The sequence below is a fragment of the Coturnix japonica genome, chromosome 5 (genome assembly GCF_054131305.1).
Source record: "Coturnix japonica strain WE chromosome 5, WE-NBRP24, whole genome shotgun sequence".
Classification (NCBI taxonomy): Eukaryota; Metazoa; Chordata; class Aves; order Galliformes; family Phasianidae; genus Coturnix; species Coturnix japonica.
Genome location: NC_140667.1, coordinates 8,299,550 through 8,320,475, shown reverse-complemented (window position 1 = coordinate 8,320,475; position 20,926 = coordinate 8,299,550). Strand labels below are relative to the sequence as shown.

Below are 20,926 nucleotides of genomic sequence, written 5' to 3'. Positions count from 1 at the left end.
AAGGTGTAAATCATTTCAGTTGTTCTAACTACTTTTCTGAATGCAGAAATACGGTCTTCCCGCTTTAAAAGACAGCACAATAAGCTCTTTTTGTCAGGTATTACAATATCTGGGAGAAAAAGCTTTGCGTCAGATGCAGCGTAGTTGATCCTCGTTGAAAATTATAAGGCACATACTTAACAAATAATAATAAAAAATCCCCCGTTCTGAAATATTTTCACAATCGTATCTTGGAAAAATTGTTCTGTATTTCTCATAATACATAATACATAATTCTCATAATGATTCTCTGTTAATGGGAAGTGGTTCGGCTTTTTTTTCCCCTTTTGTTTCTCATGTTTTTTGGGCAGAAGGAATGAAGGACGAAATGCAGGAAAAAAAAAATACAGAAAAACACAAACAAAACAATGCAAAGCACTACGACACAGTGATACAATGTCCACTGTGACAGCAATGGCCAAATCTTCTCATTACTTTGACCGACAAAGCAGTGACAATTGACTTGTTAAGTTCTCGATTCATAACAAAACAAAGCTGCAAAGTAATTGCTGTTGGAAAAATTATGAGAGAAATCATTGGGTAGCTACGAAATTAAAAAAAAAAAAAAAGACAAACCAGAACGTCATCTGTGGAAGAGAATAATGGTTAAGGATCAAATGAAATCAAATGGCAACATTTCCAGGCATTTATTCCAATATCTTAGAAACTAAAAATATCTTAATAGCATCACCATTTAAAAATACAAAACAATGTTGAGATTAAGCCAAAAGAAAAGGAGACTTTTCCTATCTTTCTTTTTTGTTCATCTTAATCTTCACTTATTCGTATAACAGATATACCCTGCCGGTTCGATTTTTCGTCACAAGATGCACAAATTTTGGTAAGGAGCGCCATTCCCCTTTCTCCTCTGTAAAGCAGCTCTTCCCTACACATTGTCCAACCCCCAACTCTCTGGTGCCATACTGGTGCCTTATGAGTCTGCGGAACAGATTCCCACGTGAGAGGCCCACGCAACCAGCAAGACCAAGTTTAAGGCATGCATTCCCGCACACACGCTCAGCCAAGAAAAGGAATTAAATCATTATTAGAAATCCACCTTAAGGCAAATAGAGACGTATCTTCTACTTCTCATTGAAATGTTTTCACTCGTCACATTTCAAACGCGGATCCTGAACTTGGTAAATGAACCAATGCTCAGCGTGGAGAATGCTTTAACCAGAAAGAAAAAAGGGATAGGAAACGTTTTTCCCGTCCGAAACAAAATCGATCATTTTGCCTTAATTCTGTCTACATTTTGTTAAAGCATTCCATACTCTTTTGGTACACGACATCAGATTGCAAGTTTGGCAACTTTTTGCTTGCTCAACAAAAATTCAGACTGTGTTTTCCGTTTGCAATCAGAGCCACAACCTTAGTGCAATATTATATTTATTTCTTACAGTAATTTTGGTTGCCATACAAGAGTATTAAGGATTGGGGAAAAGTGCAAGTTACAGGAGCTTGATCTTTTAATCAGTCGAAATAAGAGGAATTAAAGCACAAAAATTACAGCAACATAGATAACGTGAACACAAGTTCTTACACAAACTATAGCGAGAAACATAGTAATATCTAGGAAAAAAAAAACAAAAACAAAGTGTAATGGAAAAATTATCAATTTTTGTGGCTCATACACATAATCATCGCCAGATCAACTGGGTAATGCCTTTTAAGAACGGAGAAAAAAAAAATCACTATTTTATTAACTTAAGTACCACAAATAATTAACTTTTGTGATATGTAAATTCTGTAAATCAACAGTCACATCTAGTCATTTTATAATATATGAATTCAACTGAAAATGTTCTCAGACACCCAGGGAAAGGAGTCTGTGCAGTTATACACAATTTACATCTTGTAAGATTTTGGTATAGTATACACAAATATTACAGAAACTAGGCATGTAAATGCAATTTATTTAACTTACAGTATATAAACAAAAGTTGATCCTAAAACCCAGAATATCATAATGTATTTCATAGATCTCTAACAACTTGTTTTTCACTATCATAGAAGCATGAAATAAATGGGTCTTCTCCCCCCAACGTTTCCAGACTGACGAAAATACTCGGAGGCAACATTGTATCTGTTACTATTGCTTTCTGTAGCAAAATCATCAAACAGAGCTAGAGACCAATTCGTCTTGGCAGAGGTGCATTTTATTGGTGAGAGGAGGTCCTCTCAGGTCTCCTTACGTTAACTTTGTAAGACACAATGTAAAAATAAACTATTTCATTAGCTCTTTAATGTTTCGAACCTCTTTTCTGCTAATGCTTTTGTACCTATTCTATCAGTACCCGAAAAGATAAGACGAGCAAGAAAAGTGCCTGCCTTAGAAAGGGATTACCACCAACTGTAATCGACCGTGTATGTCAGCGCTTGTTAAACTGAAATTCAACAATAAGGATGTGAGTAAAAAGCAGCTTCAAAGTCAACTTCTACATTGTTTTTACTACCGTAATTTCTAACGTATTTTCTGGCACATATTATAGAGGTAATATCAATTGTACCCAAAGAAACAAAACAAAACAAAACAAAACAAAACAAACAAACAAAAAAAAAGAGCATGGCATTAGTGGTTTATTTACTGAATTCTGTCGTATCACCAAATGGAAGACAACGATGGCTAAATTACCATTTGTACACTTCTGAAAGTATCTGATAGCCTCAAGTTGCCCGTGTAGACTATCTGAATGAGACTGTCATCTTCTACACCACCTATGGAAAAATGCAGTACTTTTGGAAGTAAAACACCTTTGTACTTGGTTTTCATGACAAGGTTACTTGGAACTTTCAAATACAAATATAGCGTAGTAACAGATGTGAAGTCAAAGGACTCGCTGTTCCGTAAAGGGGGCAGGAGGCTAAATAAGTTGCTTTTTAAGAGTATCCAATGCGTTGGTAACTATAACCGCTTTTGAAGAAATAGTCATCCTCCTTTGTAGAAGTTCTAGCAAAGATAGAAAATATAACACAGCTCTGCTGGTTCAGATGCATCCAAATGAGGTCGATTTTAAAAAGGTCAAGACTTTATAATTATTCCACAGAAATAGTATTAAACCACAAAAGTTTTTGTTGTTTTTCACTTTCTAGCACTGAAGTGGCACAAAGGCTGCCCAGTAGACCAGCCACTTATTTTCTTAAAATATTGTGCTTATAAACTATCTGTACAACTATTTAAACTTGCAGTAAAGAAAGATATTTAAAATGCTAAACTTTATGTACTCATACTAGGGCTGTTGCAGACCTAATTAGACACTCGTTTGTGAGCAAAAATAATCACAATAAAAAATTAGAGATAGGCTGGACCGTAGCAAGGACCATATCAAGGAAAGAAAGTTCAGGTATCTTGCAAAATGTAAGAGAACCTGACTGTATGGTAAGTAGGCAGTCTAGCCATCCACACATCATTTATCCACCTTGAACATCTCCAGTATTATGTTAATAAAGACCTACAAAACTCACAGATATTTAGAGGTGTTAATTACAAGGGGAGGTCCAACATGCAGAGAGAGACTTGTTAACTTAAAAAAAAAAACATAATAAAATGAAATAGTCAGACTGACCAAATGTATGCGTTCCCCCTGCTGCCGACATCTCCTGGAAGCTCTGGCCTGGAGCAGGGTGTGCTCACTGCTCACAATCACGGGTGGCCGAGGGAAGCGTTCAGCCACCCGGGAGGTTCTCACTCTGCTCTTCTTGTCCAGAAGCCCATACTTGTTAAGAGCAATAAAAATGAGAAACCGGATACCTACCGGTTCCCTTGCCACTTGGGCACATATGCACCGGGATGTTACATACCTCAGTCCATCTCGACATTAGCTTTCTTTTTTCCTTTTAATCTTTTTTTTTCCTTGTTCATTTTATTTTTAAACAAGGCAGACCATTTCTATTTCTGCTTGCAGCTTGAAATCCCTCTTTTAAAATACCAGCAACCTTCTCGTTGACTTCAATGTGGGAACGTTCACCTACTTAATCTTTCTCGGCCTGATGTTGAAAATACCTAATTGCTTATCACTCACCAGATTAGACAGTATCGCTTGGGGTTCAGCTTACTTGATATCTGACTCTGAAATCCTGAAGATGAGGCTGTAGGTAAACTTAATTTTTTTCTTTCCCGGTTTGCAGAGTTCACATTGCAACTTAGCAGTAGTTTAGCTGGTTGAAAACTGGGGGTCTCAGGTTCAAACTAGCTTCATTTTGTTGTACCTCTAAGTGAGCATTCCTTCTCAGTTTTATGAAACGTCTGCATCGTCTTACAGGTCACGTCAATGGAGCATGTATTGAACTTGTTCTGCCACCTTGGAGGAGTGCTAAGTATAACTGCAGAAATAAAGAAATACCAGGTAAAACAGAGCAAGGTTACCTTTGAGCTAATTCCAGCAGAACAACCAGCTTCTCTGCCAACAAATCGGAGAGCTAAACTTAGTAAAAAACAGTTATATGAACTCCCGTACCTGTCTCAATATTGTGCCTCTGCTAACAAAAATGGATTTGAATGGTAAGGAAGCAATCTGTCCTCTTTAAATAAACTAAGCTTTGGGAAAGTAAGCCTGCTGGGAGACTGAATGAATGTCACAAAGAGAATACAGTGCTTTTCAATTAAGAAAAAAAAAAATGCTTGCAATTTGAAGTTTAAAGAAAACTGGTCTGTAATGGTTCCGGCAGAAGGGCGGCATCAATAGATGGTGATATTTTTGAAGTTAACAATTTTCTCTCTCTCTCTCTCGTATCTCCCCACAACTTTGAAATAAAATGGCCCCACTCATGCAACACATTTAGACTTATATTTGGGTGCGTAACATACAGTCTGCATTACCTGAGTACCAGGAATTAAACCCTTTTATTTCCCCCCCCTAATTTTGCTGGCACTCGCAGACAGACAAGGCATTTGGGGTATTTCAGTACCAGCCCATCTCTAGTTATCAACAGAAGTTTGTGAGGCAAAATAGCTATTCTTATCTGTCCAGCAGCTGCTTCAAAGCTCTTTCTATGTTCATCCTGTGCCCAACTCTAGTCACTCCAAGGTCTATCAGATCTTCCTTTTGTAGATTTGGTAAATGAGTGCCATCTATTTCATTGTCCATAAACGTTTCTTTATGTTCACCTAAGTTTAGACTTTCCAACCAATCTGCCACATCTGGTTTAGTCCACAGGTGGACAGGCTTAGTTGTAAAAGGCTTATTTGAGATTGGCTGTTGTAATATTGAGGGAGAAGGAGACCTGCTGCGCCCTGTGGTCAAGCCAAATAAGTCCCCAGAGGGGGGCTGGCTGGGTAGGCTAAATACATCGGACAGAGTTGGAGAAGGAGATGAAGCTGAAGCAGAAGCACTCAGAGGAGCGGGCATGATGTCTTTATTAATCTCTGTCGGTGAAACCACAGGGCTTGGAGCATGTCGTGCTCCTGAGGTCCTACTGTCATAGTCTGGGGACCTGCTCTGCAGTGTGATCGGCTGGCTGGTTCCAGGTCGGACAGTGAAAGTGATTGTTGTACTTCGTGTACCTGAGACAGTACTCATGACTTCTGTGCTCCTGAAATTGTAAACAGACATGGAAAGTTAGACACATCAGCTGCCAGAGAGGCCCATAGAAACACATGGTAAATGTGGCTTTGGAACGTCAGAATAGTATAACCTTTTTAAAGAGCAGTATCAGGTAGAAAGTAGTAAGATGATAGCATCATTCAATCTTTCTCATAAAACAATCTTAAGCTGTAGTTAAAAAGAAAACCTTTGCTTATTAGCAGTTCAGAGAAACACATTCCAGAGCACATGCTTCCTTTTTAAGGCTATAAGAAATCGCCTCGTGGCTAAATGAGAAACACTGTGTGTAATAAGCACAGAGCAGGGTGAGTCCTTCATTTCAGTTTTAACTTATTGGTCCTACACTGTAAGGTAACATAGCTAGTAACAGTAGCATGGAAAGAAACATTATTGACTTGGGTTCTGGATCTATCATTTTCTTTTTTTCTAAACAGAAATTGTACTTCAGTTTTGCAACAAAACTTACGGAGACAAAATTCTTGTCACTCTGCACACCCACAGGTGATGTAGTTGTGATCGAGTCAATGGCACCTATTTCCTGCCTAGAGGAAATCTGAGATTACAAATGAAGCAAGCACAAAGCTTGCTGAGAAGCTCTCTTGCTAAGGCTGGTGGGTTGGTTGAAGGAGCAGACAGACCTCATTTTGTCTGGTGGCTACAGAACAAATTTAGAAGCAGAATGTCTGGGTTCAGGCCCATTCACATCACAAAATACTTAACTACACAGCCCTTCCTTTACATGAGACAGCTATGAGCCAGTATGTGCAATAGAGAATCGATCTTCCACTGAACTTTTGGGTTCCCGAAGGTCCAAAGTTATTCACTTTTAAAATACCCTACTGGTTAGAGACACCTTCGGCCAAGCAATTTCATACACTTCCAGACCAAAAGATTTATTTATCTTTGAAGTGGTGCCATAGACTCAAGGGGATGATTTTCAGGATGCCGTAGCTGGATTTCTCACTCAGACACTGGCTGAATCCCTCTTTACCTCGGTGCCAGACTGTCCCCACGCCTGAACTGTCACGCTCGGGGCAGAACAGGCAAGGGCTTTGGGGCACAATGGCATATACAAATGCTTTTATTAATAATGCAGATTCACTGCTGTGCATAAGAGAGCCAAAGAAAAAGTGTGGGTTCTGGAGCCCTCACTTCTAAGTGCTGCTAAAGGAACCAGCTGAGGTCTCTACCTGAATGAATGCCTAAAGATCTCGTGTTAACTGCCAGTAAATAAAGTACCAAAAGTGATCCATGCAAAACCACATCGGCTCTGAGTCATGCCCCTCATCACAAGATCTGCTTTAAAAGTGAGAGCCCCTCTTGTGCTTCTCTTGCCTGGAGAATCACAAAGGCTTGGCTCACACCTGCAGAACACTGAGATTGCTGAGAGGGAGGATATAGCACGTGGGGTTAGGCTGCTTCATCAGATCTGCTTCCCAGTGCAATAGATGCCCGTGGAAGGAAAGTTATTTGACTTTGGATCCCCAAATCCTTATTAAAAGAGTGGTTAAATTTTTTATTAAAAAGATGATGGTCCCAGTACTTCCCCAAATCTATTCTAATGCACCGTTCCTGTGAATTACCCAAAAAGAAGAAATACTGGCAGCTCACCTGAGGCAATGATAATGGCCTTAATCCCTTTCTCTCAGGCCTTAATCCCTTTCTCTCATACAAGCAGCCATAGTTACTCCTAGTAGCTTTGATCTGGAGAATCTCTTCAGTGGTTCCTCAGTTTGCTCCTGGCTGTTGTGAGCCCTCTTCCTATATAATCCCCGCATAATTCAGCCCATAATTAACAAACTTAGATGTCAGGTAGCCTACGGTGCTTCTACACCGACATGCACAGCACACTCAGCACAGCGAACCTCTTTCAAATAAGGATCCAATACCATGTTATTAGAAAAGCACTAAGAATAACTGTTTGGAGAATGTACATGTTATTCACTCGAGCAATCCCAATGATTTCCCACAGGTTGTTCCATATATTTCAAAGGGAACAGGGGATCTCCTTGAGTGCTGAAAGATCAGCACTTCACTTAAAACACAGTGGGAACAAGACTTAAAGCACTTTGGTCTTTGTAATTTAACAAAGAAAAGAAATGCCTGGCAAGGTTTGGAGTGCTTCCTGTGATTTGTTTGGAGCTTAATGGCTCACATTGTCTTCCAAGACTAGAGCTGAGCATTCTAACCCATAAAAGTCAATGGCAAGAAACAATTTAGTTCTACTGATCAAGGGGAGAGAATATTTCTACCTACTTAGCATCGGGAGTCTCATGGACTTTAATAACACACGATATAATTCTGAATCCAAAAAACACTTATTTGAAATAGGTTAGGATTATTTTGTACTACCGTTTGAAAGAAGGGCAAGGTGAGCTTTGCATCAATGAAGAAATCTCTCCTCAGCCCTTTATTTGTACCGACCCTTTTACTCACGTTTCCCATGTTGCAGAAATGAGAAATGAGCTGCCATCCTCTGTGGTAATATCAAATGGATGATGCAAATTTATCTTCTGTTACGGCAGATGCCAGCAGAGAGCAACTTCTGTTACTTGGCCAACAGCTCCTTCTCGTTTCTGTAACTTGCTTCTGCCGCTGCTTCTCTTTTGCATTCCTTTCACACACTCCCCGTACATCCTCATTCAGGAGATCACTGTCACCTCTCCTTTAGATAAACTACATCAAGACACTAAAACAAAATCTCCCAAAGTAAACTGTGCACTCTTTAAGAGTTCTGCAGACCTGCGTTACCTCCCCTTCTCATGCACAGGCAGAAGTGCTGGGTGAGCAAAGCAACAGAGGCAACATCGGACTTTTTTGCTCTTCCCGTCAGCCTGGATGAAAGTAATGGCTCCTCATGGCTACAAGCTGTATTAAAAGATCTGTAGACATCTGGCTTTTCTCAAGCCGAGGGATCAGGACTACTGGCTGTTAAAATATGACTCTAGAACTATAATAACTTATTTCAGCTGATGAATGATGCTTCAACACTAGCTCGGTTTATAGCCACTTCAGCACTCAGGCTAATAGAAACATTAACCCTTTTATCAGAAAGCTCAGAGCACTTTGTTAATGTACTTAATCCTCCAGCAATACATCTCAGCTGTTCTCCACATTGAGAACATGGACCGAGTCACTACGCACTGCCACAGCAGCCCTATGCAGGACCAGTTTTGCAGTAAGCACCTGAAGATGAGGTGACTCGAGGTTTGTATTTACTGCAGCTGGCTCTTCAGACTTCGTGGCACAGGTTCAGCCTCGTGACAGCCATGTGAGCCTGCTGTAGCCCAAGACTGCATTTCCAGACTTCCTGTCTCGAGTCTTCTACTCCAAGATTCTTTTACTCTTTTTCCCCTCTACTTTCACTTGCTGTATCAACTCCAGCGTGGATGGAAAAAAGTTTGCACCTTTTTGCAACTCCCATCCATCCCCACTTCTAATTTATGTCATCTACGTCACTGTCCGGTGCAGATGGCCTTGAAACTCTCAGCTGTCTTGCATTTCACAGATGATGGTATCCTGGTCAATACAGGTGCAAGCACAGTCCAGCTGGAGGGCAGGCATGTTTTCACTGCGTTGTGGATATTCCAGATTTTTAATAGGGACAATTTCTTAGGTCTTATTCTATCCTCTGTTACACGAAGCACATTAAATACGTACTAAACCTATCTAAACCCAAATTTCATTTTAATAAAGCGAAAAGTCTGATAATTATTTTAAATAAAATTTGCCCTGTTGGAATCAGCGTATGGAAGTAATTTGTAAACATTTGCTGCTGTAAGGCTGCACTGCTGGTAATGCCCGTTATGTTGTTTCATATTAAAATCACACTATATAATTCCTATGTCTCCAAGTAATAAGCTATCACCACAGATTGTAGGCAAGAAATTATTACAAATTTGAAATCAGGTTTGCAGGATTCAAATTCACCGCTAGCTTAATATTAAAAGCAAATGAGTGAAAGATGGCATGCTGCAATAGGTCCTAAGAGCCTCTCATTAAAAACAAAAAACAAAACTAAAATCCAAACCCCCAAATGATTATAGTCTTTCTCATAAGAGCTGTTTAATTCTCTGACTTGGCAGAATACTTGCTGTCTCTGACAAAGCTCTTCCACAACGTTGAATCAAAAACAGTGGGAGCGAGGATGCCTTATACAGAGGTACTGTGGGAAATTAACTTCTTAGAGCTTTCTTTGTACTTGCAAACCCAAAACTCTGCCTTTAGCTCTTGCAATATTTGCACTGTATTTTTAGATTGTCAAAGGAAAATTGCATGGTAGGAAGGTAAGAAAATAATGCACTCCAGCATCAAGTGAGCATTAAAAAGAAACAGAACGTACAACATGGAGTACTCTATGCATTATAGTCAACACTTCATGACACTTCAGTATGACCCACTTCTGAGAGCAGCAGCCATGAGAGCAAATAAAAATGACAAAATGGAATGACCGAGATGCTGCAAAACTTACCGACAAAGCAAGGAATCCCGTAAAAGTGCCTGACAAATGGTTAACGATATGAAACGAAGCTAGCGGGATGACAGTAAACTGAAAAATCAAGGTTTGGAAATTACTCCATGAGATACATATTTCATAACCGGAATAAACCAAACGTAGGGTTAAGACCCATGCGTGACTCACTGCTAAGTTCAATTCTGCATTACCTTTTTGTTAAAATATGGGAACTTATCCAAATAAAAAGGCCTCAGAAATGCACAAAAGCCTGACCACAGACAGTTCCCACTTTAAAACTTGATCTGTCAAGACAACGCAGGTTATTTTTTCCTGAAGGACTCGATGCTGCACGGTTAAACATTCTGTGCAACTGCCACATCTGCAGCAGGCAGTCCCCACTACCAGGCTGACATTCAGCCTGCCAGGAGGCCACACACAGATGCTCTGTTAATACAGTCTGGGAAGCAGAAGAGCCCTTCAGAATAGAACTAGCTCCTCCCTACTCAAAGCTGACAACCATTTTGGGGCGGTGATGGCAGGGTGCAGTGGTGGCTGTTTATTATTCCTTATTAGCACATGAGAGAAGAGGCGGAATCATGATGCTCACACTAGGGGCTGCTTCTCCCTTGCAGCCACAGGCTGTTCTGCGTTAATCCCGCCGGTGTTATGCAGCCAGCTTGCAAGCTGCTCTTGATCACTGTGTCGCTAAGCAACTGTTGGGTTCACAGAGCGAGCATTCCTCTTGACCTGATAAAAACCCTGTGTTAGCCTTCCCCTCTTTGCCCAGCTGTGGGGAGTGCTTCGTCTCCCAGCATGAAGAGTGTCCAAGCTCTGGGACGGGCAATGCAACCCGGGACAGCACATTCTGATCTCGAGTATTTGGCTCAGGCAGGGCCCTGTACTCAAATGCCATAAGCTGCTGCTGTAAGGAATTTTGGGCAGAAGAGAAGGAAATGACGGCTGGGTTTTGTGGCCTCTGATTTGAGATCCCGACTACATGGATGGACCAGATGAAAACTTGTACCTCTAAGAATCATCTCCAAAATTTCTTAAAGTGGATGATGGCCAACGTGAAGAGTGGGGTGAGCCCACAGGAATTCAAAACCTCTGGTCCAAAACCTGACGATCAAACCCTTTGCACAACGAAACAAGCACATCCTTTTGCTTTTTCCTCTTTTTCTGTCCTTTCCCAGGCTCCTCTTCCTGGCCTGCAGCTGGTCACCGCCTCTGAGCAGCAGATGGTTTCCAGCCAAGCATTTCCACGCTCTATTTAAAAATCTTCAAAATTAGCGTCTCCATAAGAACTGCAGAAAACTATAAGTACACGGTGTAGAATTACTGCTAAACCTATGCATGCTGAGAAAAGGAAGACTAGGTTTTTTGTTAATGTCATAATTGAGAAAGAAATGCTGCTCAGTATTGTAGAACAATCTCTTCATGATCCTCATTTGTCAAAAACATATAAAGAAGATCAATTTTGCAGGTTTCTATAACAAGCTATTCCCAAACAATTTACAATTTAATTTACCTTCATGCTGCCCTAATGGCGCAATTGCTGTGACTGAGCTACATTTGTATATCCACTGGCTGTACAGAAATAACTCCTAGAGGTATTTAGAGCAGCTTCCTAGGCTATAACTTCATGTTTCACAATGAAGAAATACATATTTTAATTTCATTGGGCTGCTGGTGCTACGAGCAGAACCCAAGCGAGCCTGAGAACAACGTTACTATTTATAATACTTCCCACTACTTCTCCTTGGCTGAAGGGTATGAACAGACCTACACATTTTTCATCACTTTTCTTTAAGTCAGCAGAATCCTTGCTTTCTGAAAGCTAAACTTCCTTGTTCCTTTTCTCTTACTGCCTCAAAGAAAAGGGCTGTAAGTTCTACAATTGGTTGATGTACGTTTTATAATATGAGAAAAAAAAAAAAAAGTGAAGAATTTTAGCTTCACAATTGAAATATTAGCTTTCATACTTTGGCAAGATGGTATTCCCTGATCATAATACATTTTGACTTTGTAAAAAATTGTGTCAATCATGCCATCAGGCTAGAAAGGCTGTAATTTGTTTAAGTTTTTAAAGGTAAGGTAGAAGAAAAAGCAGTAAAAATAAACCTTTGTCTGGGAAGCATTTACTATGCAACTGTGGCCTTTATGTAGGCACTTCTAAGAGCAGAACATAGCAGTCCAGAGCGTATATAACATGACAAAAACAAGAAACTTGAGCAGAGGGAACTGGTGGAGGTGATAGCAGAGCCGCTTTCCATTATCTATCAGCACTCCTTGCTGACTGGTGAGGTCCTAGAAGACTGGAGACTCCCATCTACAAGAAGGGTTGTAAGGAGGACCCAAGGAACTACAGGCCTGCTAGCCTGACCTCAATGCAAGGGAAGGTTATGGAGCGGATTGTCTTAGAATCATAGAATTACCCAGGTTGGAAAAGACCCTGAAGATCATCAAGTCCAACCACAGCCTAACTGTAGTACCCTAACTCTAACAATCCTCTGCTAAATCATATCCCTGAACACTACATCCAAACGGCTCTTAAACACATCCAGGGATGGCAATTCAACCACCTCCCTGGGAAGCCTATTCCAATACTTTACTATCCTTTCTGTAAAGAAGTATTTCCTAACACTCAGTGCAGGACAGCTGGGGGATCATGCCTAGCCAGCATGTGTTCATGAAGAGCAGGTCCTGCTTCACAAAATCACAGAATGACCTGGGATGGAAGGGACATCAAGGATCATGAAGTTCTAAACCCCCTGCGTGGCAGGTCCACCGAACTTCCACATTTACTAGATCAGGTTGCCCAGGGCCCCATCCAACCTGGCCTTGAACAACTTCAAGGACGGGGCATCCACAATCTCCCTGGGCAGCCTGTTCCAGGACCTCACCACGCTCCTAGTAAAGAACTTCCCCCTAACATCCAACCTAAATCTACCCTCTTTCAGCTTAAATCCATTTCCCCTTGTCCTGCTTGACCAACCTGATCTCTTTCTATGAGGCTGGATAGCTGGGCTGGAGCCAATGGGATGAGGTTCAACAAGGCCAAGTGCCAGGTCCTAAGCTTTGGCCACAACAACCCCAGGCAATGCTACAGGCTTGGGGCAGAGTGGTTGGAAGACCGTGAAAAGGAAATGGACCTGGGGGTATTGATTGATGCTTGGCTGAACATAAGCCAGCAGTGTGCCCAGGGGGCCAAGAAGGCCAATAGCATCCTGGCTTGTATCAGAAATGCCAGCTGAAACAGGTAAGTAATTGTCCCCCTGTACTCAGATCTGGTAAGGCCACACCTCAGGTACTGTGTCCAGTTCTAGACCTCTCACTGCAAAAAAGATATCGAGACCCTGGAGCTTGTTCAAAGAAGGGCAACAAAGCTGGCGAGGGGTCTGGAGCACAGGCCTTATGAGGGGTGGCTGAAGGACCTGGGATTGTCCAGTCTGGAGAAGAGGAGGCTCAGGGGAGGCCTTATTGCTCTCTTTAACTACCTGAAAGGAGGTTGCAGTGAGCTGGGGGTTGGCCTCTTCTCTTGTGTAACTGGTGATAGGACTAGAGGGAATGGCTTCAAGCCGTGCCAGGGGAGATTTAGGCTGGACGTTAGGAAACTCTACTTTGAAAGAGTGGTCAGACACTGGAATGGGTTGTCCAGGGAGGCGGTGGAGTCACTGGCCCTGGAGGTGTTCAAGGAACACGTGGAGGTTGTGTTGAGGGACATGGTTTAGTGAGAACTATTGGTGAGAGGTAGATGGTTGGACTTAATGATCTTGTAGGTCTTTTCCAACCTTGGTGATTATACTGTGATACTACTGTGATAATATTGCTGTTAGCCTTTTGTTCCCTCCTTCTCACTCTTCCTCCAGCTCAGAAAATGATCCTCCCTCACCCTCTACTAGCCTTGGAACTGGACAAGGTCTGACTTCATTATTTTTATAGCTCAAGATCCTCTCTCTAATTTGGAAATAAAGCATTTAGGCAGTCTTTTCAGGAAATAAGTAGGATTTCAGCCTGATTTAAATGACTCCTTGTGAGTTTTTTCTTCCAAATGGTGTCACTGACTCACAGAATTACAGGGGTTGGAAGAAACCTCAAGAGATCACCGAGTCCAAACCCCCCCAGTAAAGCAGGTTCCCTACAATAGGGTTTTGAATATTGCTATAAAAAGATGCTCTACGACCTCTCTGGGCAACCTGTTCCAGTGCTCCACCATACTTAAGTCATGTTAGTATGGAACTTCCCGTTTTTAGGCCACTACTTGTCTCTATAGACTCTGTAAGAGGTAACTGTTTGCTTCTACTTTTCATTTTTTCTCTCAAAAATGCAGTACATATTTACAGTATATCACCTCAGTTATTAACTAATAAAACAGTGATGATAAAGACCTACACTGCAACCTGGAAATTACTACCAGTATAAAATACGCAAGATAATAAACATATTGTACGTATGATGCCAGAGGCAACAGGTTCATATGACTTAACACAACGATCAAGCCCAAGCAAAAAACTGAAGATATAGGAAGAATAATAGAAATTGAAACCCTTGGAGTCATCTGTAAGACATGACTTACATAAATTCAAACTTAGTGCACAAGTTTTGATTTTACAGTTTCCCTAGATGGTTTCAAATCTACACGTACAGGGTTCAGCTTCTGTGCTAACTTTTCTTAAGACTGTCTTCATCAAGCAGCCAGTACATATTTATCTTTTCATTGCTTTTCCCGTACCACCAACTCGATTTCTACACCAATTAGTCAAGCAATACTGGTAGGAATTTCAGAATTCCAGCATTTTTCTTCCATCTTTTCACCGTAAAAGACATATAACCTCCAGACAATTCCGTGACCAGTTAATAGCTTACAGCTTGCAAGAAATAATGGAATGGCCTGACCCCGAGGCTTGTGATCACACTGCTTCTGAATAAGTAATCACTTGCACTTAATAGAGCCATCCTTTCCCCAAAAGAAAATCATCTTGATGCATGCAAAGAACAGTAAAATTTCAAAGGCCAGGTTATTTATTATCCAGCAGAATAATTATAATAAAACTTACTTATTGGCTACGTTATTTAATAAGCAAAATCGGCACTACAGCTCTGAAAAAGAAAAAAAAAAAGAAAAAGGAAAAAAAAAGAAAAAAAAGAAAAAAAAAAAAAGAAAACCCATTTCTTCAGTACAGGACAGGCCAAACAATACTGAATACTTCAGTAAAAAGTCCATTTAACTTCTGCAAATTTCATCATATTACACCATATTCCAGAGAAAAATGACTATATAATTACCCATGCATTTACCTACTGGTGTCTGACTATTCTAAGTACCTTTTGATATCGCCTCTCTGGGAATGTATTACACTGTGCTACAAGGATGCTGCTGTTGGGTGAAATCAGCTACACTTTTGAACCTGTTGACATCATGACTATTCACTAGCAAGCGCTGACAATAGAAAGCAAGAACTTAAACCCAGTAAAGCTGAGTAATAAGAGACAATAAATTAACCATTTAGCAAAACAATGAACAGTGCGAAGTGATTCCAGAGAGAAATTTCCTAAGATGGCTTCATACTTAGGTCACTCCAAAAGTAATGTCTTCTATTTATTTCCATTCCATCGCAGATACAAAGAACAGAATAACACAATTTGATGGAGCAAATTCTCAGCTACGAAACACTACTTTTTGACACAATCACCGCTATTTAATATGCATTTTGACCAGTGGTGAAAAAGGACCTGCATGCTGCACTCATAAAAATCTACATTAGCAGCGGTGACTCGCTATCACTGATACCTCTGCTGAAACGCATTGCTCATTGCCTCACTGTGCCCACATCCACTATGTGGTCTCTATAAACATTCAGCAAGCATTAATGAATGTCAGCGGGCGGCATTTTTTTCTGCATGGAGGAATTCAATTCCACACTTTCACCGCATACACATTTCCATGTCAGACACCATTTGGTCAGAATGCCCCTCCACTGCCATCTGTTGCACAGTAATAAAGTATAACAGAATATTGGTGGGAAGGATCAACCTCTACTACCATACCATCAATTACTTGGTTATTTACACTTACCTTGTACTGAGACTTGCAGTTTTTGTTCCGGTAGGTGACTCCAATCCTTCCCCTGGCTTTGCGGATTTTTCTCTGTTCATTTGCTGGAGTATTGAGTTCAACTCACTAATAACATTAGCCTTTGGGCCTGAGAGAATTGGGCTTTTCACCTCCGTCACATCCCCCCATAGCTTAGATGTCCTTTGGGGAACAACCTTTGCCATATTGGGCTGCGCACTGATGGGAGGTGGGGGTGGAGCGGGAGGAGGAATAACAAAGCTGTCTACAGTTTCTTCAATTAGCGCATCCTTGTAAAGTGCATTGCTTTTGTTGATTATGGGCTTCATTTTTGGCTTAGGAGGTACTGGGGGTTTGTCCACCAGAAATGTTTGCCCATCTGCATAGACTGTACAAGTATCCACGTTCTCGCACCCTTCTGAGGATAAGGTAGAGATGCTGGACACCGTTGAGATAGTGCTGGTTGTCTCTAAATGATGGTCACTACTACTTCGACTGTCTACCTCCTCAATCCCAGAGTCAGTGACGTTGTCAAAGCTGTCAGGGGGTGGCAGAAAGGAGGCAGGCAAACAGTTTGAAAGACCCACTTGCTTTTTACCATCTAAGGAATTGGTTGGCTGGCTGGTGACGAATGGCGCAGGTGAAGGTGTGCCATTTTTCCTTTGCTTAATCAAGTCCGTGAGAGCTGAAGCGGGCACCGAGCGTTCGTCAGGGATGTCAAAGCTGTTGGCAAACTCTAAGGGGGGTGGTAGTGGCTCAGTAAAAATAAATTCTTCATCAATATCAACTGATGCTAAGGGTGGCGGGGGGATGCGGAAGGGTAAGATGACTGGGTCGTCGACAGAGCTCGCTGCCACGATGGTTTTGCAGGGAGATGCCGGTGGCTCAGGCACAGCAGGCACGCTCAGCTCACTCTCAGCTTCCTCGGTCCCCTCTGGCCTCTCTGACAGAGAGTTTTCAGGGCTTGGTTCCATTTCAGCTCCCTTTTCCTCTTCATCCTCAGGTGTATCATCTGACTTTGCCGTGTCCACAGTATGAACCATTAACAAGCCAGCTGACTTTTGCTGCGAAGTATCCACAATGTTTATCAACATGTTTTTCTTCTCTTCAGCCTTCTTTTCTTTCCCGGCATCTGTTTCATACTTGTTCTCAGTCTCCTGCCTTCGTAGTGGGCCACGAGTATTTTGCCTAGTGACAGTAGCAGTAACAGGAAATGTTGTTTCAATATTGGGTCTCAGCTTTGTATCGATGTAAAGTGGTTTATTAAGGTCAGCCTTAACGGTGTCCACTTTGCCTGGAATCTGCTGTGTTTGTTCTTTCATGGCTCTGTCCCTGGCAGAGAGAGCGAGGGCTAGTGGTGAGTTTGGATCTAGCAGCTTTCCTGTGACCGGATGAACGTAATTATCAGAGGTGGATGCATTCGTGGACTTAGCTGCCACTGTACTGTTTTCAGTACCTTTTGTTTTGGCCGAAGCATTTAATGTCCTTGCATCACTTTGATTGCTGGGTTCACTGCTATTATAAAGATTTTCAGGCTCTCTAGGTGCAGGAATAGGAGATGGTGACATAAGCTGCCTAAACCCATCTTCACTGCTAAACATTGCTTCATCAGTAAATTTAGATTGCCTCATACGCGGTGTTGGTGGAGTTAGTCCAACATCTTCATCTCCTAGGTCTGTGGAGAGGAAGGCTGGAGAATTACGCCTTGCTTCCAGACGCTTTTCCCTGTCCCTCACCGCTCCAGCAATGGCTGCTGCAAATGGACTGCTGACACCTAAACTGTCATCGGGTCGGAGTTGCCCGGGTTGCTCTGAAGACTGAGGGTCAATTTCCATGCTGCTCCCTTGACTGCTCTTCCCGCTGCTGCTGGTGGACGGCTCTTTCACAATAATTGTGGGGATTGGAATAGAGCAGGTCTTTTCTGGACTATCTTCAACATTGGATTGTTTAACTAGCATCCCCTTCCGCCTTGCTGGTTTGGCTGGTACATAAACTGCCTTGCTTGCAATCTTCCCAACCTCAGAGTATGGGTTTTCAGGCATCTGACCTCTCTTGTTCCTGAAATTTGCCTGAGCTGTGGCACTCCGACTGTACAGGTCCTCAGAATCCAGTGAGTAGCGGTCCAGTTCTCGTCTGTAATAGAGCCCCTTGTCCCTTATCATTGTTCCCACATTTTCAGGCCTAACCAAAGAAATTTTTGCACCTGAATTCTGATTAAATGGAGGTTTGATAGTTCCATAGCTTCTTGATGTTGGGGATTTGGGAGCGTTGTACAGGGAGGGAGAAGGTGGTGGTGGTGAAGGGGGTAAGGACTGTGGTGGCGGAGGGATATCTTCGGAGGTGTCAGGCATTGAAAGACTTCTGGTAAACTTCAGCATAGGAGGAGCCAAAAACTGCCGTTCTTCCTCTGTTATTCCTAAAAATCAGAAAGCATATTAAAATACTGCCTTCCACTGGAATCCCTCATATTATACCATCTCTTTATCCAGCCTAAAATGCGAGGGTATAATTCACATAACATGAGGCCTGTATGAAATTACAAAAACGGTCTTTTGCCTCATTCAATCAGTAAGTATTTTTCTTGCTGAATTTCCAGAGACCAGATGCCAGAATTAAAAAGGATGCTACAGAATTTTAATTAAACTGATCACTGATGTGTAGGCAAATGTTTTGTTTTTATGTATCATCAAGGTAGCTGTAGCAAAGCACATTTTCTTCCACAATTATTGAGCAGGGAAGACATTCTGAGCAAAAGAGTAGCATATGCCTGGCTCTAGCAATTTCCAAATGCATAAAATAACGCAACTTAGAAACCTAATGCATTTTTAAGATGCACTGAAACTGAATGCAAAGGGACTGAGAAGATCCTACAGGGAAAAAAATTACACAGTTTTATTTCAAAAGATGACATTACATTCTTACAAATATGGCATTTAACATAAACTAACTTGATGATGGGAGAATTTGGCCAATTTTATATCAGCATTATGTGCTTTTAAATTGAGAAATATCATTAAGATTACCCAGTACAAAACAAGTTCAAATTTGGATTGCTTTTTTTTTTTTTTTCTTTCTTTCTTTTTTTTTCTTTTTTTTTTTCTTCCTTTTGTTTAATCATTAATAGACAGAATTCTTTGGAATGAAAAGGAGGTGATTTTTACTCCCTTTGGTCAATAGGGATTACTTTGTAAACTACTACATAGCATTACAACACTTATGTCTCAACAGCAAAACAAAAAATAAATAACATTTTGCCCTAGGTAATACTCTGCAATAGAATTGCACTGGTTTCTTTTTGGCTTTATTCTCTTTTCCTTTTCCTTCTCACTATTATTTGTGGGAAAAGGGCATATTTTAAAGAAGGGAATTAAATTAGAATTCCACAATACTTGCCTACAGCTATTAAAGCAGTACGTGGAAATTAAAAAAAACTTATTTTTCCAGGAACTCTGTATAAAGAAAAAATAAAATTCACTGAAGTAAGAAAGAAAGTACCAAAATAGGTGAATTACTGGGAGAGGTGAATGATGCACAAATGAACTATGCATGAGAAATATTTTACCTATAGATTTTTGTCTTCTCATTGTACCCCGAGGTATACCCAGAAAAGGACCTTGAGGACTCCCCGGTACAGTTGGCGTCATCACAGCAATACCCTGTCTCTCATACATGGACTATAAAAAAGCAAACAAAAGAACCCACAAGCATTAAAGAGTGCAAAACTTTCTCCCACATGTAATTAACTCCTCGGTTGAATCAATTAATCTACTACCTACCCCCCTTGGGATTCTTACGGAGAACAGCAAATTTACTATTCTTTGAAGAAGGATGCGAAGAGAAAGGGAAGGCTGATGTGCTAATAAAATGACAACAGCTGTAAGTACATTTAGTTGAATTTACAAGGCAATATGTTAAGTTTACAGCACATTCGGTGTACTGCGAGAAAAAGGAAGCCTGAGCAATTGCATTTAATTTCACTAACTTCCAAAACATTACCACACACTGTATCACTATTACTTTTTACTTTGCACCAAGTTGTATGCTCTCCTCACTACTGAGTGGCAGACCTACTCCCTGGGTCTTGCGCAGATTGTGCTTCGCACAAGGTTACACAGGAAGACAGATTCTCAACTAGCAATTGCAGAATGTCCCCTGAATCCCAACGCACCGAACTGCCCTTTGACATAGGTTGTCACACAACTATTTGTTTTCTGTCACAAATAAGTCTCTATTTGTTTCGTTCCTTCTAAGCTATTGAGAACACCAAAGTGCTTGTATTGGGGCGGGGGATGCTTCAGAGGGGCAGGCGATAGAAAAGTACATCTAAAACACAATAAAAACAATTATTTTTTCACATGTAAGTTCTGTAGATGCAAATTCTACAACTGAGGAATCCAATTTCAGACTTCTTGAAATTAAATTTTTACTATATACTGTAGTGCTAATGTCAATTCTTCCCTTACAAATCATTGTATATTATTTCATCAAGATATTATATAGACCATTAGGAACAATAAAAAATATGAACTTGCAGAAACTTTCACATCAGTGGAAACTGTGTGGCTGCACTAATTCTGACACTCAAACTACATTAATGTACTTCAAATTTCAGGTACATTTTTTCATTTGGCCTTAGTTTTGTACTCACCCTTTCAAGATAGAACTTACTGTTATCTCACTGGCTGATATTACAGGCAGATTAAGGTCACTTACTTCTGTTTCAATAACACCAAGATAGCAACATTGTTGAAATGACAATCTCAGAATAGTTATAAGAAAGTAACAACAAAAGGTTTTAGGAGCCCAGAGGCTCCT

General features: G+C 41.0%; 1 protein-coding gene across 23 annotated transcripts in view; it reads right to left on the bottom strand.

Annotated features, from left to right (window-relative positions):
- Nucleotides 1–1,411: 1,411 nt before the first annotated feature.
- Nucleotides 1,412–20,926, bottom strand: part of SHANK2 (SH3 and multiple ankyrin repeat domains 2) — a 320,253-nt gene continuing 300,738 nt past the window's right edge. For all 23 annotated transcript variants that reach the window (XM_085548205.1, XM_085548207.1, XM_085548210.1 and 20 more), the window contains 3 exons: nucleotides 19,674–19,785; nucleotides 16,115–18,527; nucleotides 1,412–5,571 (listed from right to left, as the gene is read on the bottom strand). In XM_085548205.1, coding sequence (XP_085404331.1) covers nucleotides 4,998–5,571; nucleotides 16,115–18,527; nucleotides 19,674–19,785 — 3,099 coding nt within the window. In that variant the 3' untranslated portion in view covers nucleotides 1,412–4,997. The remainder of the gene's footprint in view (nucleotides 5,572–16,114; nucleotides 18,528–19,673; nucleotides 19,786–20,926) is intronic.